General features: G+C 39.6%; 1 protein-coding gene across 3 annotated transcripts in view; it reads right to left on the bottom strand.

Annotated features, from left to right (window-relative positions):
• cadm2a (cell adhesion molecule 2a) overlaps positions 1-26,455 on the bottom strand; it is a 205,666-nt gene that overhangs the window by 40,215 nt on the left and 138,996 nt on the right. For all 3 annotated transcript variants that reach the window (XM_055017238.1, XM_055017240.1, XM_055017239.1), the window contains one exon: positions 13,825-13,974. In XM_055017238.1, coding sequence (XP_054873213.1) covers positions 13,825-13,974 — 150 coding nt within the window. The remainder of the gene's footprint in view (positions 1-13,824; positions 13,975-26,455) is intronic.

Here is a 26,455-nt window from a genome sequence, read left to right as displayed (position 1 = left end):
GTTTAACTGTATTACTATATATTGAGTGTTGTGTTTCATCAAGAAATACCAACTGCTGGAATTACTACTCATGACTAATTTTTATCTGTCACTGGTACCAGTTACTGGGATAATAACTGATAAGATGCACAGGTTAGCCGCAACAATGAAACAACTAACAGGTGAAAAAAAAAACAGGTGGTTTTAATGTTGTGGCTGACTGGTGTGTTTTGATATTTATGTAATAAGAATAAGATACAGGCCAGGCTTTCATCAAAATCGTTAAGAAACACTGCTGCTCTCTTCATATTTAACAGATCATCGTTATTAGTTGGCATTCATGTCAGTTGACTAAGATTATTCTTTTTCTCGATGCATCCCAGAATGAAAAGGTGATTCAACTCTTTGACCGGCAGTGCAAAACAAACTGGAAACCAAAACTAACTTGGACTGAACCATTCTTCTAGGCACAACAGAACCTCTGCTCCCACTATTATGCACACTATCTCTGATAATTCATCTCAACTATGGAAAGTCGAGTGCAAAAACCAAAGTTCCTTCACAAACTTTTAGTTTTATTCACATCATACCTCATGCAATCTGATTTCCACATTTTAAAGCATTACTTAAAGAAGCGTTCTAATTCTGCTGCCATGCAAACTGTTTGGAGCAGTCAGCATTGGTTGCTGCACAGAAAGTAATCTAAACACATCGGCTGCTGTGCCTTTGTAAATGCCAGACACTGGTACATTTCAAGCCCTTCAGGTAGCTGTGAAAGGAGGGGTTAGTAACACAAGCATTAGTTCTACAGCTTGTGTGTTTGCATGCTGCAGTGATCACAGAACTGACAAATGTAGAGAAATGTCAGTGAGCTATCTCGTGTCATTTGGTCTGCCAAGGGATGGAACGCTTTGCTGTGCCGCTTCCAGGCTAAACACCTACAGTAAATGGCAACAGAGTTGTAATCAGTTTGGCTAAACGACAGCTGCTCTCTCTCATTTACTACTGCATTTGTTCTGTCCCTTCCTGTTCCTCGCAACACCGGTTATCTCTACATGCTGTGCACTGAGCCTGAGCAGGCGTGACACGTTGATATAAGCACATGACATATCTTTATGCTTTACATTGGTGACAGTACATTCCTGTTTCTGTGTGTGTGTGTGTAGAACTACATATGGCTATCAATGCAAGACTACCGAATTAGTTTTAGTCCAACGCACTGCCAGTTCAGTTAATGGCAAAGCCTGTCCTGAGAAGATAGTCATGTTCAATGCCAATATGTACAGTATGCACACACAAATGTATAGATTGTGTCCCAAAGAATAAACTAAGACAAAGAACAGATTATTTGAACTGATTCTAGACAAATAATTCTATTTGCCTCTGTGTATCTTTCTGTCTTTCTTTCTGTCAGTTTCTCTTCTTCCTCCCACCTGCAGACCTCATTCTGTCTACTCAGGCACCTTTGCTAACCCATGAATGTGTACAAGTTAAACAGTGCATCAATTCAACTGTTGTCTTATTTGCTTTGGGCAAGAAACCATCAGCCGGCAAATGTCAGAAAATACATTTACTGTTGCTGGCTCACGAACTGTCGCAGTGCAACTCTACCTTCACCCTTTCTTCTCTTCAACATCCCATTCTCAAAAGCTGTAAGAGATCGAGGGATGTAGACAGACAGTTCTTTGAAAAGTATATAGATTTTTCTCATTTGTTGGTCTGCCTAAGCAAAAATAACGAGGACGTGAACTCAGTGACATTGCATTCACTTCTATAATGAAAGGGGTTTATTGTAAAGTGAACCAGCTGAAGCAATCTGATTGAATAAGTGGTAATCTCAAAACTTCCAGTCAATCATCACCTGCATGACACAGCAATGAGCGGATATAATTCAACACTCCAGTTCCAATTAATGTGAGGATTCTTAACTATCAATTCAGAATCAAACTTTTTGCAAATTTTGAACTTATGAATTTCATAATCCAATCATGGGTTTATGCATTTTTCAGTAGTTAGAGGCAGAAAACTGGGGTAGCTGTGATGCCAAAAAGCAGGATCATACTGATACCCCTGGAAGGGTGGATTCAAGCTGGGTTTAGAAACATGAAAGGTGTTATATATAAGCATGAAATCATAATATAACTGGTAAGGCTATTAATACAGTAAAAAACACACCAAACGTTATAAACAAAGTCCCACATCAGTAGCGAGGCCAGCTGAATAATGCTGCTGCCTAGATGGTTTTGTCTTAATTATTTTCCCCATTCAGGCTCTGACTTTTGTTTTTGATGCACAGAATTTTGGACATAATTGGGAACCAGGGCGAGGAAAGACATGCTCTTTGAATTGCCCACTTCGAGCAAAGGGGAAAAACAGAAGCAGGAAAGACGAGAGAGAGGATCCAGGTAAAATGCCTGGAGGAGGCCGAAGAAAGTCAAAGGACAAAGGAAGTGGAACTGGTTTCCTAAGGAGTCTAGACAAAGTGAAACCTACCAAGCACAAAACAGACTGAATGGGTTGAATTGTGGGAGTTGGACCCCTTCCGATTTTCTTTTCTGTTTCCATCAGACACCCTCCTACCTTCAGAAAACCTGCACAGGTGGGTTTTTGAGAAAAGACACACTGTGCAAGCTCTGTGGAGCCCACATCCTGTTAGGGCACATCATGTCACTCATTCAGGAATATACAGAGCTCCTGCCTGTAGCAATTATCTTTGAGCAGGACGGCTCTATGAAGCAGCAAACTAATGGGACACCAGGACTATTGATCAAGTTCATCAACCATTTTCCTCCAGCAAGACCAGTAACAACGTTCTTCAGAGGGCAAGGAGAGAAGTGGGAGAAGATGTTGGATTGGGTTAAGTTGAACTGAAACTGGAGGCCAGGAGCTGATGTAGCCAAATTACTGGCGACCACATTTGGCCTGCCAACGCTTTAAATATTTTAAGAACTTACCGGTTGACAGTGGAGAGCTTAAAGACCTTTGATATGCAAGAAACACACACCCGCACATCTACAAACCATACAAAAGACTCGCATTTTTTTCAATCACATGTAAAACAAAGTACAGTCCAACACTATTTTGTCTTCTCCCTTGCCATGTAACCTCTGCTTCCTTAGTCCACGCTCAGTGGAAGGCTGGATATCGACAGTGAGAGTCAGGAAGAGGAATGCAGCCTTTGCTGTTTGTCTGCGAAGGTGCTGTAGCTGCCTGCCATCCATTACAGACCATTAGTGCCGACAGCCCTGAATGAGCTCATGGAGGATGGTGTTGTTGTCAACATCAAAGAGTGGCAGATTTGTATTCCACAATAACTCCTTACCGAATGTACAACCGTATTTTTTTGCTCATTGAGCTTTAGTCTTTGTCTCTATATGTATATAGAAAAAAAGGCAGAAAGCAAAGCAGCGTTTGCCAGCATCAAAGTTGGATTTGTTTCTACAACAAACGGTCAATACACCTCTGTCTATTTTGCTGCATGTTAAGTACATAGAGCTTCGAATTTGTGTATGTATGAGATAAAGAGCCAGAGAGCTATATTTTATACATTTGATTGTGTTAATCTCAGCAGAACTAGCAAAGAGTACCCTGAGACATGACAACTGTAAGTTTGCCAAAGCAGATGCAGCTTGCTATTCAGAAGCCGCGCGGGAGCAGGAAGATTTTTCATCTAATTACAAGTGCTGCTGGCCGTTGGCTCAGAGGAGCCTTCCGTGTTGAGGTTCCCCTGAATGCAGCCAAGACTGATCAGATAACAGAGTAAACCGCCACAACACCAGCGCTATAGGACTCTGTTTGAAAATAGTGTTTAGAGAGGGATGGAAGAGTTGGACAGTGCCAGTTATCTTTTTTTTTTCTTAGGAAAAAGGCAATAAATCTATAGAGGATGTAACAAAAGGCACATCTTTTAAAACTGAGACAGAGAGAAGCTACACTGAGAGAAGGTCAAAGATGCCTTGTTTCTTTTAAATTAGAAGTGACATTTGTATTCTCAGGGAAAACACTCAGTCAGTTGGTGAGACGGTCTTATTGAAGCTAACAGTGGTTGGATACAAACACGCTGTGTATGATGTCACATACAACTATAGCCTATAATGAACAACAAATTAATAAAAACTGCTTATATAGTAACTTTCACAGACTTTTACACCTTGTTGATCTACACCTTATCACCGTGTGTGCATGAGTGCTGATTCAAAGTAGTAACGCTTTATTTTATTGAGGCAGAATTTTTTAGACAACTAAGTAATTTGGTACCAATGATATGGTCAATCGATACCGTTAATAAATGTCCAGTTAATTAATAAAAATTGTGGACCTCTTTTAATATTTCTGATGTATTAACAAGATTATCATTAACACTGTACAGAAAACAATACAATAAGTATCCAAATCTGTCTACAATACAGTCAGACCTGTGTCAGAGTCAGCTATCATGTTTACAACACATTACTCAATTACAGCTAAAAGGCTATTGCTTGTCATTTTATCTTTTGTTTACAACAAATTGAACAAAAGGCGTGAAAGTCACTTTGCCGCTCAACGTGAGAAATCTTAAGTTTGTCATCACACACAGCTGATGGTTTTGTGATTCATCAGTAGTAGAGGATCACTAAAATTGCAAAACATCACTGCCCAGATGGCCGCAGCACACAGGCAACTTACTCTGTGATTATATACAGTTCAATACATGTAAATTCTGATGGGTGATAGATAATTTTTTTAAAAAATGATCTCACTATTTTATACAATTCTGCGGTGTCCAGCAATAAGTCAATGCCTTTTGAAAACTTATGATGAAGCTTTTTTTGCCACTGAGCTGATTCAAGTCACTTAATATTTAGTATCTACTAATGCTGAGTGCCATTCAGATACCACTTTCCTTGATAACGCACACTTCAAGTACATTAAAGGCAATAAAATTGATCCACTCTCACTCCTTGAATACTGAAAAACTCTACAGTGCTTAAAGGGAAAAACTGCATTTCTGCATCCAAGCTGTTAATGTTAGGCAGGTGGTCACAGACCTTGTTGTAGAGTTATGCAATGGCACTATTTGAATGTATTGTCGAGAGGTCAGGGTGTGCTGTGGCTCCACACGTTCAAAAGGACTGCAAAAACCTGTACTCTTCACATGCATGTCAGGCAGTGTAATGTCCGTTAGTTGTAGTGCCTGGTTGTGCCTCCAGGTAAAGCTTCTTGTGGGAGCTTAGCTAGCAATTGGCCAGCATGATGAAGACATCTGTAATGCCTAATGGCCTCCAACCAGCGCTTCTTCTGTATTCTTAACAAGCTGGGATCAACTAGGATAGTATTCTTTTATCCCAGTAGCATATGTAGCAGAGTTACAGTAGTTCATATATATATATATATATATATATATATATATACACACACACACACACACACACACACACACACACACACACACACACACACACACACACACACACACACACACACACACACACACACACACACACACACACACACACACACACACACACACATATATGTAGCCTGTAATGGTTAATTGCCGGAGAGCATCTCTCAATTATCAATCATGATGATACCTAGTCATATGCCAATCAAGTGTCCAATGCAGAAAGTGACATCATGTTCAAATACACCCCTGTGGACATGCACTATGACATGTCAGTCTAAAATCTCCTATAGGTGTTCAGTTAGGTGTTGATCTGGTGACTGCAATGGCCATACATTCAGCTCTATGGATACGGGCACTGCCATCCTGGAAGAAACCACTCCCACCAGGATAGGAAATGTTTCATTATAGAAGAAAGGTGAATACTCAGAATAACTTGGGATATACCTGAACCTTCCCTCTAAAGGACCAAGTGGACCCAAACCACACCAACAAAATGCCCCACCACATAACTGCGTCCCCTCACTCTTTTCTTTTACTTGGTCACCTCTCTGGATATACCAACATATCGCACATATCTACTACTTTTCTGTGGCTTCTGTTTTCCATTTTTAAAAGCAGCAGGTGAGGAAATATGATGTGTGTGGGTATGTGTATGTGTGTGCAGAGGAATGGTAATTACATTTGTGCATTAGGAATGTGTTTATTGTATAGGCCTACAGAGTGCATGCATACGCAAATAGTCATGACTCCAAACTCACTCCCTTTTACCCTATCATGTTTGCACATTTCGCTTCATCTCCTTTTTTTCCTTTAACCTCCTTCCTTCTGCCCTTTCCTCTCCTTCTTTGCACATGGTCTCCTCTCCTTCCCCCTTCCTGTCCCTTCATCTAGGCAGGGACAGTATGTATTAGTATAGAACCTTGGCAGGTGTTTGCTCATTCAAGTGACACAGTTTTATAATGAGAAAAGTGCAAATTTCAGAATATACATTCAGCTGCCTGTGTCTGGATGTGGCTGTTTCTCTTTTCCTTGTCAACAACCCATCTGGGGACTTGAATTTGTCGGTGTGAATGTGTGTGTGAGGGAGTGATAGGGAGACAGAGAACGCACCAGAATGCAATGCTTATTGAAAAGCTTAATGTATATTCTGTATCTCAGCCGTTTCCTCAACCTCCATTACCTGTTACACCTTTCTGAGGCAAACTGGCTTTTTAAAATGTAAAATGTGCCATACTCCACACGGTAATTGGCTTGTGGAGATTTTTTTCCTGTGACAGGAATGATTTTCTTTCATCAGTCTCTACCTGCCATGCTGAGTTCAGTGGGACACCTTCGCCAGCCCGACTTCATTAAGTCCTTGTGAGAAGGGGGTCAGTGAGGAGACAGCTCCTGCCCATAAACTCTATTGTATTTTGCAGTGGAATACATTTTCCCCCTGCAGCTCAAGAGGAGAAGAACACGTACCTCGGTCTATACGGAGGTACATATTTTTCTGGGGTAATCACTACAGCTATTATTCAAGATGATGCCATACAGCCTTCGAAAGAAGATGGACAATGTTTTTTGAGCTCATTTGACAAGGCTAAAAATTCCTGTCAAAAATTTCTTAATTTCAAGGTCTATTATAAAATGTGTTTCCTCACTCCCAGCTCTTGTACTCTACAACTCTCCCCCGGAAGAAAGAAGGAATAAGCCTGCCACTAAGTGAGAGCTAATTATTCTCATTTGCCTCAGGTATTTTTCTCGACACCCTGCAAATGATAAGTGGTTCTACTACTAAAGTCAGTAAGAGCTGGAAATGTTGCTTCGTTTGACAATGTAGTCTCTTTGTCACCCCAACCTGCTTTACAGTCGAACAAACAGAGCTGACATTTGTCTGACACCAGTTTCTCTAATCTGCAGCCAACACACAATGACAACTATACAGATCTCTGCTTTTAATTATTGGAGCTGTCTGCACCACTAAGTACATTGCGAACACAAATAAATAGAACAGGCTTTTTATTTAATGTTTTTTATAAAATCAGAAGCTGAATGTTATACTCAAACACAGATGTGTGTAAAGAGAGGTGACACGAAAAAGGAAGAATGAGAATGCTCAAGGTCAGGAAAAAAGTTTGCCTGTGTCTTTCAGAGGTGATAACTGCATCTGAAAGCTCTCATAAAATGCCTCCTTAATTCCTCTCCTTTATCCCACCAAGGCCTACATTCCGTCTCCTTTTTCTTCTTTTTCTTCCTCTCATGTTTTATGGTCCTTGTCTTGGAGAGAGGGGACTTGTTAGGGATCTTTGGAGATTTACAGTCAAGTTTTTTTCTATCAGACAGAACACCGTACCAATCTTCAGGCCGATATGAAAGGATGCTTCATAGAGGCACTCTTCCAGGAAAAAAAAAAAAAAGACAGCTGTCTCAAAAGTTTAACTTTCCTGCTAAGATTAAGTTTTGAGAGAAAGTTCTGCTATCTGTTTAATAAAAAGTCTGTCAGGCATTTCTTATTTTGTTATTTACTTTGGAAAACTTTTAAAAGCACATCCCCTAAATTGCTCAGGCACAGATACTCTGAATGCATCAAAGCTTTCATGGTCGTACAGGGGAGGTGCAATGGTTGGCATTCCACGTGCACACACGTATATGTGTACTTATAAACGCACACTCATACGTACGCACACACAGCCACAAACAGCCAGCAAATTGATTCAGACAGCTGAATATTTGACATCTGAGGACCCGAACAGTTTCATATTCAGCATCTTGGGGGCCTAAAAAGGAGCAGTTGGCCCTTAGCTGTTCACCCATAACAGTAATCTTAATGTTTAAGCAGATTCAATCAGTCTGCAGATGGCACAGCAGAAATGCCCACCACAGGTTCAGAAGGCAGTTGGATTTTTTCAAACAACATTAAAATATTATTGCTCACATATATGTCAAGAAACTGCAGATACAGTTTTATGCTATGGTTTGGGCACTAAACGTGAAAAGAAGTAAATACAACCCCTGCAGCAATCAGACATTTAAAATGAGCCATTCTTCAGAATGCACTTTGTATTTCACATAGAAGAGAAATTGCATTACACCACTGGCCATGTGGCACTGGGCTCAGAAGACTCACTGAGTTCAAACAGAGTTGAAAGTTATAGAGACACTGTGACCTTTTCATGGCCACTTTTTCTTTTCAGCAGCCGAGACCAATCTAACTCAAGACCATAAAAGTGGCTTTAAAATTTACATCTGGCAACATTTTAAAGCGTCGATAAAACATTTTGCAGAAATAGTGTCAAAGCTAATTTCAATGTCAAACTGTTATACTGGTTATATACAAAGATATACTCAACAGCATAACTGCATGTGTCGAATAATATTGAGGTAAATAAACTGAATCTGTAGCAGTCACATGGAAAAAATGTTTGTTCTGTTTGGAAGTGACAAAATCACGTTTTGTTATAACAGTACTTTTAAATGATACTTTTAAAAAGCAGATGATACTGGCAGTAGCAACAGCAATGACAAAGAAAACATTATTAGACAATGTAAACAGGGGTAAGAGGTGCCAGTAATTGTGTATGCTTGACCAGCCAAGAAATGATTTCCTGATGTCAGGAGGTGAGTTAAGATTGGAAAAAATGCAATCAATTTGAAATAAAGTGTTTTATTTTGTGACCTTGGAGAAATAGCACACTACCACAGTGCAAGTAACATCACCGTTGCAGTCAGATTCTCTCAAAGCAAGATAACTCGCATCTCAATGTAGCGCTTCTAATTACTGATGCCCTATTCGAGAAATACCAACGGCATTTTCTCTTACAACTGCTAGTACAATAGCCTGCTGCATTAGTTACATTACAGACAAAGCTATAATGTATTTACTTCTACCAAATGTGTGCTGTTGGTAAATACTTTATGACTCCTGTAAGGACAGGTAAACCACAATCCTGCCATACTCTGGAAAGCAGGAGTGGACAGATAATTAAAAAGAAGAGAAAGGGATCAAGGGTGTGCTGCAGGTTTTAGAGGTTTTATCAGCCTGTCACAAATATTTCAGTGTTGGTGTATATGCTGTCCCACTTGCAACATTTTTTTTGTTTGTTTGTTTTACAGTACATAATGGAAAAAAAATTCTTGAGGCAAGTTAGGTAATTTTTTGCACAGCTTCAACTCCACTGTTCACAATCCATTCAGTACCATCTGCAGCACATGTAGCAGAGTAGGCATCACAGCTGAGCAGACTGCTTGTGCTGAGTCAATCTTTGTCTTCATGGGAATTTTCTAACTACTTTATAAAATCAATTCTTAGAACATAAACAAACATAATTTTCTCCAAAAGTCCAGTATTGGTTGGACTGTAGCAGGTTGAAATTTAAAATACAATTTATTCATTTGTATTATTTTCTACACTGTAGATTACTATTGAAGATTAACACTTTTTTGTTTACAACATAATTCCATATGCATTCTTTTATAATTTTGATGTCTGCAGTATTAATCTACAATGTATAAAAATAATTAAATAAAAAACATTGAATGAGAAGGCGTGTCCAAACTTTTGACTGGTAGTGTAGGTGTTAAAGAAGAAACTGTATGGAAAAGGGTTGGGAAGTTACAACAACTATATTGAGTTGATTTAAATGTCATATCTTAGCCGGTTCTCGCACACATAGCGCTGATGAGTCCACTACATAGGCCTGCAAATTTAGCCTGGAAAGTAATTATACATAGGCTCTTTCTAGTATGGGAATAACGAATAAATTGTAATTATGCTTCATTGCAAAATTTCTCCATCCAGGAAATAAAGCTATTATCAAGTATTGAATTACATGAAACCAAAAGAGCAATTTGTACAGAGATATTAGCCTCTTTTGAATCTTATAAAAGAGAGAATCCCTCTTTCCCAGTGCTCATCTCTCTCTCACTGTCAAAGCACAGCTTAAGTCCCTCAGTGGTAAGTGATGGAAAGGACAAAATTGGCTACTTTTGGGACAATGACTTATTTGAAATTCAAACAAGTCTTCACAGCCGGCACCTTTGAGAGGACGGGAGACAAGAGGAGTCCCTTTCATCCGGCTAAACGTCTTACAGGTGAGTCTCAGTCTTGACATTAAACAACAACAGCCGCGAAACTGGCACCACTCAAAGGACTGTAACAGAGTCAGTGGCCGCATTTGTCTTTGAAAGAGAAATATGTTTATGCTAATGCTCTGCGGCTGGCTTTAATAAAGACAGTAAGTGAAACTCCTTTGTGACATGACACAACAGCTATCTGATGAATTAGACAACAAACATTTTGACTTTTGGACAGATGTGCACGTGTACAGAAGTCTGTAATAATCTAATCAGTATAGGTAAAAAAAAAAAAAAAAAATCTGCATTTTCTTTTCAATTAAACTGCAAAGGAAAACTTTGATAGGCTGATTTTTTCTACAAGAGGCTGACTTTTTCTTACAGAAACACATAATAGTACATATTTGGAATAATTCTGTAACATCAAACGATATAGATGGCGAATCTTATACAAATAATTTTTCGTATATTTTTGTGCAGGAGGAAAAACAATATTTTGAACAAATAGTACAATAGCAAATTATGCATAAAGTTGGTGAGTTCGGATTGCATTTTTGAGCAACTGTGTGCTTACCCTAATCCCCATCTTCTTCCTCCCAACAGGCAGCAAGGAAAATTAATCTGAAACCTACTGTGCTCAAAGGCATTTGCAGCTGAGACATCTTTCCTTTCTCACACTGCCAGTGGCACTTTGGAAACACTCACCATCTCAGCGCTCCCATCAGCATGTGCATCTGAATTTGCCACGTTCAGCAAGACAACTCCCAGAGCACACAAACACACACAGCCAACCCAAAACAGCAACACGGATCGGGGGCCCTCAGTACTATTCCTTTGCTTTCCTGATAATAAGAGAGTCCTTGGCTGGCTTTTCATTTCCAATCTCGCAGCCCTGCACTGGAAATGCCATAAAATAGACCCCCAAGCCCGACCCCTGGTGTGATATGGAATAACCTGCAGAGAACATCAACTGCTGAATTTGATGTTCAATGCAGCTTTTTACTGCTGCTTTCTGAAAAAAAAAAGTAAGGTAAGTGAAAACGTGGATGGCTGAAAATGGAAATGCTTTGCAACTGCACACATTCATTTACTGTATGCAAAAGTACATGCAAACACAGCCACGGACATGTACATACGCACAAACAGACTCGCACGTGTGGTGCATCACTACACAAATGCACCAAGAAGCCCAGTGGGCAGCAGGATAATGGAAGAAGACTGTGTAAATCCCATATGTGCTTAATCCAGACACTTACAAGAGAGTGTGATTCATACTCTATTACACTCGACTAATACAGCTGAGAGACGCGCAGGGCACAATCATTTCAGCAGGCATGAACCAACAAAATAACACCCATGAATCCTCTTTATGGGGACTTTACTGAAGATGGTGTGAAAGGTCACGAATAAACCCTTTGTACTTATTAGCCATTAAAAGGCTGGTGGCTTCCTACCACACCCACGACTTGCGCAAGTATGCTTGTTAGTGTGTATAAGTGTGTGTGTGTGTGTGTGTGTGTGTGTGTGTGTGTGTGTGTGTGTGTGTGTGTGTGTGTGTGTGTGTATCACTGAGTCTGTGAATGTGTGCAAAGATAACAAGGGTTTGCATTCATTTAATGGAAGGAACTTCTCTGTGGGACTATGCTGATCTCCAGTATATAAACTGTTTATTATACAGAGCTCAGAGTCTTTTGCAGATGGCATTATTCTCGGGCTGTTTTGTCTCTGGGAGTGGGCTGCGACGTTGATGAGGTTGTTTAAGGCCTACATTAGAAAATACTATTTACTCACTTTATATACTACACTGCATACTAATACTGTAAAGAAGACAGCATTGAAGTTCAAGACATTTTATGTTAATTTATGTACCAAAATCCACACATTTGAACAAAGACTTTGAGTAAACAGATTGTAACAAGTGGACTTATTTTGAGTAGAAACATTAGTGAAATCCTTCCCATTAGGCATGTTTAAGGTGCTGAACTGGAAAATCTCCACTTTCCAGGGAAGTCTGTATTGTTTTTGTCAGGGTCCGACATTCAGGCAATTCTCATAACATAACCTTTGCTGCCAATGTTTTTGTGCTACAAAATTACACTGTAGTTATGCTGAACATGCTCCAGCATTACATGGTCTTCATTTTGGTCTCTAACCCATTGGATGTGGGAAATCATACATCACCAAATAGCTAAGTAGGTGCACAGCAAGGTACAGCCAGTTGCCAATGGCTACACAACAAAATGTGCAAATGGGTCTTTGAATATCTGTAATCAGTTTAATGCTCTCACATAATCAATTATACACAAGGCCATTATAGTACACCATGTAAGGCTGGGGTGATTGGGCTTGTTCTTTTAGCAGAAATTTAGTTCATAATGTACTCTATCGTATGTGCTAGAGGCAGTGCGAGCTAAGTACTACAGAACTGCAGTGAAGGGCACTTGCACAGCAGGGTGAATTGCTAACTTTGAGGGTGTGTGGGATGCTCTGATGTTCTAACTTGATCTGAACAACAGTTTTAAACTTTTCAGTATGATTTGTTAATTCAGATTGAGAGCCAACAGAAAATAAATAAAAGAAACAGATTTCACAGATCCAACACTTTCTTTTTCTTTGGAACCTGAGCCAAGGTTTCCTCTGATCATGCTTCTTCTTGAGATGCTGGGAAATGTTAATCTTTGACTGCAAAGCTGCTCTGTCTAACTACAGTAGCCTACTCCTTGTACCCTCATCTTGAAATCCAACCAATTTGCACCATTTCTACTTTCTAACTATCCAAATACACACAGTAACTTGCACAAACACACAGAAACAGTGAAGCCCTCAAATTGTTCATGGAAGGCAACGTTCACCATTGGTTATTCTGTTCCAGGCAAAAACAGAACAGAAACAGGGCTGGTAATGTCTATTCTGACCATCAAGTGCTCCTTCACAGAGGGGTGTGCTTGTGTGACAGAGTGTCTGTGTATTTGTCTGTGAGCGTGGGTGACTCTGATGTTGGAGGATAATGTTAAAAAGAGAAGGAAAAAAATAAAACAGCCATATACTATGCATCTCCCAGAGGAAAGGTTTTAAAGATGCTATAAAAACAGGCCTGGGCATGTGTGTATCTGTTTCTCTGTACTGTGAATGCACTTGCTGTGAAAACAGAGCACCGACAGGAAAACAGTAACACGTGAAATGTGGGACAGATGCTATGACACAACAAAGACAGCAGCTTATTCAACTGACAAACACATAGGGATAGGGAGGGTATTTATTTATTTGGTTGCTCTCCAACCTTAAAAAAAAGGAAAAATCCTGTTTTGTGCATTTCTGTTTGAACCACAAACGTACCATGGGGTATACTTTAAAAAGACTGCATGTATCATGTGAAAGCTGGTGTGTTGGTGTCTCCAGCTCACCTTTCTTGTCCCCAAAAAAGAGGGTCTGCTGTGCCGGGTTTGACCACTGGAGGGAGGTGTTGTCATTGTACTCCACACGGCAGGTCAGGTTCGCCGTCCCGCCCTCTGTCACAGTCACATTCTGAACCAGAGGATACTGGCCGCTGATACCTGCAGCATGACACAGAAGAGAAAGAGGAGATGAGGATGCATCAGGAGGAAGAGAGAGAAAAGACACTGAGGTACACAGAGTGAGACAGATGGCACATTTTTGATTGCTTGATTTGTAAGGTTGCTTTGGTAATTAAATTCGCTTGATAAATTTCAATTCGGCATAATGACGTTCATATAAAATAAAAACTACGACAGTAGATTGAGAAGTAATGTGATTTGATTTTTACCCAGTTGGTATATAAAGATGTTCATAAAATAAAGAAAGTGCTTTTCTGTCACTGGAGGAGTAAATCAGCTCCTCACACTGCAGGCCAAAGAAAAGAAATCTGGTTTATGCCTTTGAAAAAAAGGCTCAACACCCTAATTACAAAGCAAATGTTCAGGCAGGCTGGCCAGTCACTACTGTGTGCTAAATTAGACCCTAACATCGAACACACAGGAGGCATTTAGCCTGCGGTACCAACCCTGACACCTTAGCTACACAGGGAAGACCAATTAAAAATTGCTCTCCGTGGACTAGCGTGCATGTGTGGATGTTGATGTGCATAATGCCGGCATCCAGTGGGAGAAACAGACAGATGCACTGAGTTATATAATTCTGTGTGACCTCCAAGCTGAGCAGAGCTACTTTCAGCACCATGGACAGGTCGCTTTTGCAACTGGTTTGTCAATAGCAGCCTGTCAGTTTCCAGAACTCTGGACAGCTCACACTGTTGTGTCTTCCTTTTGCAACATATATGTGCACGTATGTATGTTTTAGTGTGTTTATATGTGTGTGTGTGTGTGAGGGAGGCTGAGGAAGCAAGCATGCAAGTAAATAATAATAACCATAAATCTAACTGTGTTCCCATCCCCCAGAGGGCAGATTTTAAAAACTGTGTGAATGAAAGCTTAGGTAAGAAAGACTATTTATCCCTGGCTAACTCTCACATCTTAAACCACCATCCCTCCAGGAAAGGATCAGGAAAAAACTGAAGAAAAGAAAAACATAAATATACGTGTATTTTGTGTATAGCAGTTAATTAATAATTGCACAGGTAAGATAAACAAACCCTCGAATAGTGTTTGTCTACTGGGTTAGCGGGTGAGGCAAAGCCCATCTCAGAGAAACCTGTGGTGAATGACGTGCTGAGAGGACAGAAGATGAGGTGAAAGAGGGAAGGCGAGGTAGAGAGAGGTAAGTCAAGGAGCACGGGTCATTTCCAGTGTTGATTAAGGCCTCCCGAGGTTAATCATGCGTGTGAGAGATAGAGAGGGAAGAGGAGGGAAACGGAGGAAAAATGGATCTGAGCTATGGGAGGCTAGGAATATGTTTTATTCATGAAAGTTTTGCATGAGGCATGATCTGCCAACGATTTACCGTTCTCCTGCGCCTGCCCTCGCTCTCTTTATTACTTCTTCTCTTTAAATCACTTACTTTTTCCTCATTTTTCTCACTCACACAGTGGGGCGACGTACAGCCCAGTGTGATACATTTTATTTCTTTTGTGCTGGCCACAAAGAGGAGTTAATGGTTAACTGCCATACCGAATGGTGAGATTTTGCACAACATAATTTCGGTTCGTTACCGCGGTGGATGTGGCACTGCAAAATGTCACTGAAGCTGGAGACACTCGGGGGATATGCCTAGCTGTTGTGCTGTCAACTCTTCTCTCATATCTGACAATGTAATTGACTAGTTTGTTTGCTAAATGATCTTCTTTTGACGCACAAGGAAACATAAAATCTGAGTGATTTAATGGCAAAGCATGACACGTGTCTCCAGGGAAGAATGTCTGCTTCCAAAACATGGTTTATGTATCCAGACTTTTACTGCCAACCCTGTCTCCACAAAGTAACATGGTTATACAACTGAACTGCAATACAATTCTTAAATAAACTGAATTTGTGATCCCTGATGTGATGGAAAATACAACCACTTTAAAAATTTCACACTTAGTTACACATTTTTCCATGATTCAAGTTTGGTTAAGGTTTGGCTCCAAAATTACATGTTTATGTTGAGGAAAATGTCATGGTTAGGGGGTAAAATACGACACTTTCACGACATGTTTAAAGCACCTTCTCCGTTTTCTGGGTTACTAGGGTGATAAGTCTTGCTCTATTTAATATATGATTGGTTGGCTGTAAGCGAGCAGCACTGAAGCAGTAAAAAAGAAAAAAAAACTCTATTAGATTATAAACGTATTTGTGATATGCCACAAACAAATGTAATCCAGCAGGAATTCTTCTTTTTTTCTTCATAAAACTGAATTGAGAATACAGTTTAGTTGTATAGGAATGTCATTTTGTGGCCACTGGATTGAACAAGACCAGCTTACAGTACAATCATCTATAATATGTGTTAAAGTATATATGAATGTACAACGTAAGATGGCAAACATCCCATTTGTGGATCTATAACTCCACAAGTCACAACATAAAAAAGAGCCTATAATAAATCAGCTCAAACAGAAGAAATGTTAAAATCATAAATTCATAAAGGGAAGAATCTTTAATTGTCAAGATACACATTCTAAATTTTTAAATAGGATAAAGCAACTGATCAAAAATATTACAAAACAAATACAAAAAAATATATCACAGTGAGTGGGATAATAGACCCAAAAATGTTAGGAATAATATAACTAGCAATTAAAGCAGGTATAGTTAAAAGAACATACTTGAGGAAATACTGCTGGTAAACCAAGCACAAAAATGAAATAAAACCTTAATTCAGCCTTCCATAGATTTTAATTTTAGTTAAATCCACTAGGTTTACGCTGTAAGTGCTGACTGTCACTGATGGAATGTCTAAAACTAAAACATCTACAAGTTTGCACAACAAGAGACAGCGTATTTTGGGACATGGCTGTGAAGCTAAATAATTTGCTGCTAGAATATAAGTGTGTCTGCTGTGTCTACACATAGTACATACTGCTCTGTATTGTAAATATGATTGTAACCAATATTTCTTATATCACAATTATGGCAGAGCTGAATAGCCACTTTTCATATCGATTTCTGCTGTAAATTTATTTATTTGGACAGACACAAAAAAATGTAACTTTCAAAGTGTCTTTTTGAATTCCTCTCCTCTCCTACTCTACTCTAGTACTTGTGCCTACATAAATTTACAATAGTCCGGGGATCCCTCTGTCTAAGCCCTGCGTCAGTGTCTGGTGCTACACATCCGATGGGACTGTGAAGGCCAAAAGGGCCACAATGATGGTTATATTAGAACAGTGCAGTATTCTGTGCGCCTAATTGGCCAGTGGAGTAGGTTCTTCCATCCTCCCCTCTGGCCACCCAGACCTGATTTAAATGTATCTCCTGAGGGAAGGAGGCAGCTGTTCTCTCCTGATTTCCATGTCTAAATTTAGGTCCTTCCCTCACTTCAACTCCACTCTTTCTCCTATTTTCAGTTTCTTGCTCTGTCTTTTCCATTTCACATCCATTCCACTCAATTCTGTCACGTTTCCTCCTCTAGTTGATCCCTGAAGGGTGACATTTCCACTTTCTTTGTCTCTCATTTTCATATTCCCTCTGTCTCCTGGGGCTCCCTAGTCTTTAAAGTTTATCTTGATCCTACCTTCTTTCTTTTGCTCAATTGTGCTCTATCTCTCATGGAGAGTGGGGTCAGTTTAATTGCCCGCCACCTTGACTGACATGCCAAGACAAAGCTAGGTCAACAATGCTCATCTGCATGACATTATAAAGTAATGACATAATAAAATTAACTTTGCTTTATTCAGCTGGAATTGGAAAAAGACAAAAGTTCTCAGCACTTAAGACACAGATTCTTATCTACCACACATTACCAACACAGATTGGATTTGTGGCCTTCAAACCCACAGCCAGACTTATAAGCCACTACATCAGAGCTTATTTTTACACTTCCTAGATGAGCTGAATCTTTATTTTTTAGGGGGCGCTCAGACTACTTTCCCCATTGTAATTTGGATTTGTACACAAAGTACAACAGCTAAACGAGAACTTATCACAAAACAGTACAACTTTGTGGTCAGTAGAGATATTCACAGGACACACTAGACTATGTTCAGACACAACATGCCTTTTGCAAAAGCAAACTACTGGACAAATAGTACTGGTAAGAATATAAGAAGATCCTGGGTGCTTCCTGTCTCTTCTCCTACATGACCTTTCAAGCAAGAACAGCTCAGTCTACTAACCTTTCTTATTTAGGCATTCAAGGAGCAGAGAAAAAGAGAGATTCAGGCAGGCAGACGGACAGCCTGGAGCTACTGACCTTTACACCAGGACCGGAGCTCAACTGAGCTGTAGAGCTATGATGTATGGCTGGGCATGCAGGATTACAGAATGGATAGAGGAAGTCCGCCGGTTTGATTAGTGGAGTCACCTTTAAAGCCAGTCAAGCACAACTGATAATTGCAGACTTGGGATCACATTACAGCAAATTTAAAGGATAATTCTGGTTTATTACAGCACTGGTCTTAGTTTTGCATTTTTTTCATTTCTATCTGTTGAAAAATACTCACCAAAGTAATTTATGGAGAAAGCTCAACATGATGATTGTACAACAACAAACAAGGAAGCACTCAGACAGTCAGACAGATAGTTCAGATTAGCTGCCACATTTTCTGTAGGTCTAATCAAAAGTTAGCACACTCATAACGTGTCTGTCCGTGGGCCTGAAAGTTGCTGGTGGATACTTGAAAAGCACATTTTGGGTCATAATTTGTTTTGCTTTCCTTGGTTGTATCTTCCACAAAGGCTTGGCTTTTTAAAAAAAAAAACTTTCTTTTTAACTCTCGGAAATCTAAAACCTGCTGGTGGGTTTGAAAGGCATGTTGGCTTTGAAAAAGCTGCCAAAAGACACTGTTTATCAGAGCCAGAAACTGCAAAAACAGAATGTATCAACAGGTTTTCTCTTTCTCCGCAATTCATGAACTAATCATATGTGACTTATGGTTTCATTAGAAAAGATGAACAAATCTAAGATTAATATTTTGTGATTTTTTTAAATCAAAAATAATATATTCTGCATATCTCATTTAAGAATTTCCTAAAAGCCTTTTGCACATACCAGATTCTGTAAAAATAACAAAAAATTCCATGCTTCACGGTGCAACAGTGAAGTGATCAGTGACTTGGCTGCAGCCAACAGTTAGGAGACAAAAAATCAGGAACTTTTCTGCTGAACTGCAGGTTGTGCATAAATAGAGCAGAGAGAAGACAAGGATGGAAACAAGTTAAAAATGAAAGCAGTAAAAAAAAATAATCTATACTATGCAGAGCCACTATTTCATGAAAAGCTTTACATTTTTTTCCCTAAATTTTGGAACATACATAATCAAAGAACTTTAGTTCAACTTTAGCTTTTTTCTTTTTTTTAAATTAATGGTAATATAACTATGTCATACTGCACAAAATACATTTTTAAAATCCCTTAGTCAGTGCTGTACTGTTTTCATAGAGGTGCAGGACTTTATAGTGCAGTGAAAAATGAGCCTAAAGCGAATAAAAAGGTGTCAGGAGCAAACAACGCCCAGAGACTGCTTGAAATTTAAAGAATTAAGTGTTGGGTGATCCATTTCTAAGAACTGCTTAAAGCTTTTGAGTGGGAGTTCTAATGGGACTGCAGAGGAATTAGCAGGCACACTGGTGGTATTACTAGAGTGAACAATGGTCAACATCACAAGAATAAAACCCAACTTGTATACACCAGAAATATCAATTAAATAAGGCAGGTCAGTGTAATTCGTTATTAGTGAATTCGATTTGCATTGCCTTAGAGAAAGATTTCTGCATTATTACTGTAACTGTTCAAAGCATAAGGGTATCATGAACACATATTCCTGTGTTAAAAAGTACACTTTTTAAATCATAAAAGCGCTTTCTCAGACACTCTCACACTGCAAGCTTGACCTCAAGTGGCTTACTGTAGAAAATGAATCCCACTAAGATGACCCTGAATGATATGCAGAAGATTCCATGGAACATGACAGCTTTGCCATGACCAGTTAGTGTCTATAAGGTTACACAGGTGGCTACACAGCTGGGTGCACAACGTTTTCAGACTGAGTGAATCTCAGATTGTCAGGCAGCAGGGTGGCCTAGTGATTGGAGAGACAGTACAAGGTTAAGAGTTTGAACATCTCAAGAGCTGGTGTGAATTCATCAACCAGGCATGTATCCTGCCACAGCGTCCTTGAGCAAAAACTCTCCAGCCTCCTCGCTGGTTTTGTGCTTAGGCGAAATATTGAAAAAAGAACTAGATAAAAATACCAATGGACTGCAATTCCCCAGGAAGGAAGGTTTATTTCATTTATTTCTTTCCCTGGGAAAGAACCAATTCCGGCCGCTAATATAAACATAAAATTGTTTTAGTAACTTCCTAGAACAGAAGTTAACATATCAGACAAGTGCATCGTCGCTCTCTGCCCTCGCTCTGGGACTCTATCTCCCACTGTGACTTTTTTTTTTTTTTTTAGCACAAATTCCTTCCTTTTTCTCAAGAACATGTTGTACACACAGCGCTGTTTCTTCCTCTTTTTTGCTATAACCTTTCTTCACGCCTTCTGTGAACATGCATCCCTAATCCATGTTGCATCTCAAACGTGATTTATCAACATTTCATAACACTGTTAAACCTGGCGTGAAAAGTAAGCCTCCAGTCTTCAATATGAACTTAAATTGCGTGTTCCTATAAAAAAAAGGTAATCACTAAGTGTATATAGCTGCTTTTTAAAACAAGCGTATGAGAGAATTTACCTTTTAAGTATTCTGAAAGAGGCGTAAGTGAAATCTGGTGGAATAAAAACACTGTGCAATTTACACAGACTGACTTTCTTTGGAATGGGGGCACGGTTACACTTTATAATGCAAGTGAAAAATTCAAATATACCTCCCAAAGACACTATCTGAATACCAGTTTGTGACTTGTCCTCATTCTCCGTACATTTTTGACGACATTTCTATAATGTACAACATATGGCAAACACTAGAAACATAATTACATATGTGGTATAAAATGTGGTATAAAAATGTGTTATATCTTCCATCTATACACACCAAGCTGGGAGAATTGGAAATAATGCCTGATTAGGATATTCAAGTTTAGTTATCTTTGATAAACTGAACTCTAGGTTTGACATATTGTTATGTAAATGACCATAAATTGGGTTACAGAGGTGCTTTCCCTCCTGGTTCTTGTAACTGAAGTGACTAAACCCTCTATTTTCCCGCTTTGTTCCTTTTCTGTTTGCAAATGAACTGTATGTTAATTTTGGTGCGTACGTGCATGTGTGCGAGTGTGTGCATTTCCAATCCAAACTCGCGCTTTTGACAGTGATAAGATTCCTGCTGTGAGCAAATTGAATCCAACCCCTGCAGAGGGTGGAGCTACCTTTGTATTCAGCGCTGGCATACAACCACCTCAGGACAGTCATTTCTGATCTGGAGATATGAAATTAATTATCCGGCACCAGAGCGGCTGGCTATGGCAGTGCTGTTGTCATTTACATACAGTAATTAGACTGGGCAGCTGTTGGTGCTGCCATCACAAACTTGACGTCCAAACTCAGCCCTCGGAGTCAGATCAACAAAATATCACCAACTTCTTCATGACGCAGTTCCGTGTTGTTTTACTGTGGCATGACACAGAGAGAGAGAGAGAGAGAGAGAGGGGAGAATATCGTAGGAATCATGAGGGTTTTTTGGCTTGTTTTTGAGGGGGAAGATGTTTTCAGTAGCATCTGGGGTGTGAACGGTGTTAACAGACATAGTTAAAGTAGTGACAAACATCCAGGAAGACTTTCTCTTCTGATCGTGCCTTCTTGTGTGTACAAAGAACTACAAGAAACAAACATGCCAAAGCACACAGCAGTATCTCTCTCTTTTTTTTTTTTTTTTGTTGCTGAAGAAAAACTGCCACTGCTGAACTTTTGTGCAATGTTGCTTTTCAGGAGCCAAGCCTATATATCAGATTTATAAAAACCCACACACTAATTTCAAATTGGTGAGCAGATATGCCTCCAGACGCTTATATAATTTGCCTGGTATTCCTGCCCTTGATTCAGCCACATCAAATTAAAGGGCAGAGATATAAACCTCAGCCCATTCTCTGTGTATAACCTGCCTGGGTTCAAGCTTACTCAGTCCAGAATAGCCAGGGATCTCGCTATCTTTTCAGAGTCAAGGTCAGACATCTCATGGTTTTATGACAGAGGTAAACCTGGCCTTCATAAATACTTCATGCACCGCTTTCTTCCAGCTGGCAAAAGCAGAAAAAGCTGAGCACAAAAGAGAATTAGGCAAGCATAGAAGCACATATTCTGACAAATAAGTGAAAGCAAGAAAAGAGAGAATGACGAAAACAACAGAGGCAAATGCAGAAACAAAACAACCATATCTTAAACGGCACTTTATAGCCATGGAGGACCTGTTTCCCACATGGCTGTGTTTTCTGAAATGTTAACTAGACATGTGGGAAACAGGCATTTCAATGATGCTGCCCTGATTCATGCATAAAACGGAAACAGGTGAAAGCACATCCCTCTGTGTACTTGTGTTTACCTCTTTGTGCTATAGAGACTTGTGTGTATCCTATATGCAAGCGTGGACAGCGTGTACAACAAATGATAAGTGCTGGCTTAAAGCGAACAGTGAAATATACACTAAATGTTATTCTCAGTTTAGTCCTTTCAGAAATAGCAAGATCCCTGCTTCAGCTGGTAAATTTGGAGCATTACGAGGACACAGAAGGCTCAGAAAGGACAGCATATCTAGCCTCGAATATTCCACTCTATTTTCTTTTTAAATGTAAGGCCAAGCAATATTAGAGGGCGCACTTGCTGGCTTTGTGGGTTTTGTAAATTAAATGTCACAAAAGCATAAGGTCCAAGAAATCAGATTTATTGTGTTTTCCTCAAGCTTATGTGGAGTAAAAGAAAAACACACAAAAAAACCGCTAGATGTCATCTTCTTTTTTTTTTTTTTTATCACAGGACGGAATTAATTTCTTATGCTTTCATATGGGGTGAGAGCAGCATGATCGCAGGCTAGGGTGGCATTCATGAGGGAAATCAGACTAATCATTGCTGCCACCAAAAATTCCCAAATTCCCCAAATCAACATGACACAGTGTGATTTTCTAATGTGCAGTGATGTCTTGTCATTTACGAGTGATCGGGGGAAATGCTCTCCGCCCCAGGGGGTAGCTGCAAGATTCAGTGGGCAGAAAGTGCTACTTTTAAAAACAGCTCTTATCATTTGGCTCATGTCAGACTCACTTTGCTGCAACGCTCTTTCACCACAACTCCCAGTCCAAGCTCACATTGGCAGCGTTGACACTGCAGATCTCCTCTCAAAGCTAAGCTCAGACTGGTCAAACAAAGCATGATTACATTTGAAAACATAAGGAATACGTGCGGAAACTCACAACGTGTGCGACAACTGAAAGTGATGAGAGAGTGGACTGCGTATTTAAAATGACATGCTATCCCTTTATACTCCTTTTCCCACTACCATTCCCAGAGAATGTGGTTAAAAATAAATGAATTTTAGTCTGCAGGAATATATAGGCTAATCGAGAAAATACCACTGGTTTGACGCAGAGGAATTTAAACTGTGAGAGACGTGAGGCAAAAATGCTGCATGAGATGAAATGAGAAAGAGGCTTCGGCAGAATGCCACTGCAGCTGTTATGACACATAACTCAAGTAAATGCAGTTGAGGTATTTAAAAACCCATAGTGGCCAAATGCCGCATTTTTCCACAAAAATCACACTGTCTCAGAGCCATAACTCAGTCAAATCTCAACACACATAGAGCATAGATACATTTTTAGATGTGGTTACACTCACTGAAAATGTCACTATTCTGCCCAGATCAATGTCTATAAATGGTCTTTGAAATCATAGAAAAATATGGTCCTTGTAAATTCAGTTCAGTTGCGGTTTGTAGAATTTTAAGGGTCAAAATAACCCAGTGACAGCTGTTGATAGGTTGCAAACATGAGCTGCTGTTGACTTGACACACTTAATTGTGCCAATGTGTCAAATGTTAACAAAGGTAGGCTGAAAAAACAGGGATCCAGATGTGGCTTGCAGTACAATTCACTGAGCCCAAAGCAATAAACTACTTCCTGCTGACATTCTTGACAGCATTATGACATCTGTAGTTCTAAAACATCGAGCATGGTTGTCCTCTAAATAGAGGTAAGACAAAGCTTAGCAGTAGAAATGCCAAAATCCAAAGATAGTAGTTGTTTTGTGTCACAATATCAGTATATACGCTGATGTGTCAACCTGGTGAATATGCTTTTGGTCTTCCACATACCTCCCCACCAGCTCTGACCCGCTGAGGCATGGACTCTACAAGACCTCTGAAAGTGCACTGTACTATCTGGTAGCAAGATGTTATCAGCAGATCCAATAGTCCTAGAGGGATCCAATGCTGTTAATGAAAAGAGTCATTTTGCAGGGTTTGTAGCATTCTGAAAAACGTATTAACCATTTGAAATTATTGAATGAACGCTTTTCGGGCCAATGCACATCAAGGGATTAATGCAAAAAATTGTACTAAATTGGTTTGGCCACGTTGCCAAAATTGACAACAGAAAAGGCAAACAACAGAAATTAGGAAAACTGAGTAAAGAGGCTATTATTGTACAGTTATCTGGTTAATAACAAACACTGTAGCTCCAAAAACATTTTCCAATGTTCAAAAGGCAAGGCAAAAAAACTTTGTTTTGATTGGAAAAGATATTATGCATGCAGAAAATCAGCCATTGGATACTCAAATATACCTCCACAGGTTTAGCCTTCATTCTCCTCATGCATGAATTAGCATTGGGCATCCAATATCACAGTGATTCTATTAAAACTGACTCTTTATCTACCATCCATTATATCCCAGACTTTGACACAAACCATTTGTACCATGTGGCAACCTCCAGGGCCAAAAACTGCAGTTCACTGAATGGCCACTTGAGGTTGGCTCCAAAAAGCCAGTCAGTCTGTTCACGAAACCTGTATGATGGGTGATATGCTTTATATCCCACCCATTTAAAATGTTTTAAGAGCTAAAGCTATGCACAAGCAAGGATGTGGTCACTTTGAGTGACACGTGGATGCTGTCATTAAACAGTCCATGACCCCGGGACATTTGCATGACTCATTTTAGCTCCACTTTTAGCTCATTTTTTGAACAAATTCGGGACTGCCAATACGGCTGAAGCCATCACACTGAGCTTCAAAACCGCTCTTCAGAAAACCTGTGGGTAACATCACAGAACGCTTGTCCTTTTGTACATACAGTTAATGGCTGTTACAAAATAATCAAAGTTAATCACTTCATTAGTGGATGTGCATAATGTTTTGGCTCATCAGTGTATATTTGTGTTTGATATAAGGAACTCTAAGTGCCAAATATCATGGATGACAAATACCATGCATCAATTCACATTTAGCACAATTTTAAAGACACAGGTTAAATGTACGTTTGTGTTTTGCATGCACACACCTGCTGCACATGTGCTCTCAGTTTTTTCCTTCTCATGCTCATTCGTGTCCCTAGGCAATATGTGGTCACATTTTCTAAAAATGACTGTGATTTAATCCTCTACCAGAGGAAAGAATGAAGAAAAAAAAGGTAGAAGGGCAAGAAAGCTCATGTTTTGAAGATGCTCTTGATGTTATACTATATGTACATTTACAAAAGCCACCCGTCACCAGCCACTCAGTTCTTCCGTCTCACACACATACATACTGATGAACCGACACTTTGAGGTGAGTTAAGCCTTTATCCGCCCACTGATCAGCGTGAATCTTATCTGGCTTGTTATGTTTTCCTACCAATAGCCTCATTATAAGGGTAAGAGAGGCAGGACAGAGACATGTGCTTGACTCTGATCTACACACCTTCTGTTCCCCTATTAAGTGTGCAATGGATTTCCTATACTGTCGCAGTAAGATAGAAAACGATGATAGTCAGGTTAAGGTAGCCTTTAAAGAAAAGAGGGAGACAAAGATGTTACAGTCAGACACATGCAGCTGGATGCTGATCGGGAGCAAGGTGGTTTAAATTAATTCAAATTCAGACGGAGCAGGAAAATGAGAAAAGACTAGATTGATGTGTGGAGGGGAAATGTAGTGTTGATGCTGCTACTATAGCTACTGCCGAGCATTGTATTGTAAGGAGAAAAAGTTTTTTTTTCTTCTTTTTGGCACAAACAATGTACGAAATCTATGACACCAGGATAGGTAAGGTTTTGAAAAAAAACAAACCTTGCTTCGAGCACTTGTATTTACAGTCCTGGTTTACTATTGTTTGTTTCTGGGGTGCAACAGTTGCATCACCTTCTAAAATACAAGCAGGAACACTAGGAAAGATGCAACACGTGGATAAAAGGGGCGCTCACGAACAACAAACCATGGATTGACTTGTGTAGAAAAGAATAGATTTTCTTAAAACAGAAAATAATTGGAAAAAGTATAACATTGTTTTGTTTGTT

Source organism: Amphiprion ocellaris, chromosome 14 (assembly GCF_022539595.1).
Source record: "Amphiprion ocellaris isolate individual 3 ecotype Okinawa chromosome 14, ASM2253959v1, whole genome shotgun sequence".
Taxonomy (NCBI): domain Eukaryota; kingdom Metazoa; phylum Chordata; class Actinopteri; family Pomacentridae; genus Amphiprion; species Amphiprion ocellaris.
The sequence above is the reverse complement of the archived record's forward strand: the minus strand, read 5'-3'. Positions and strand labels throughout refer to the sequence as shown.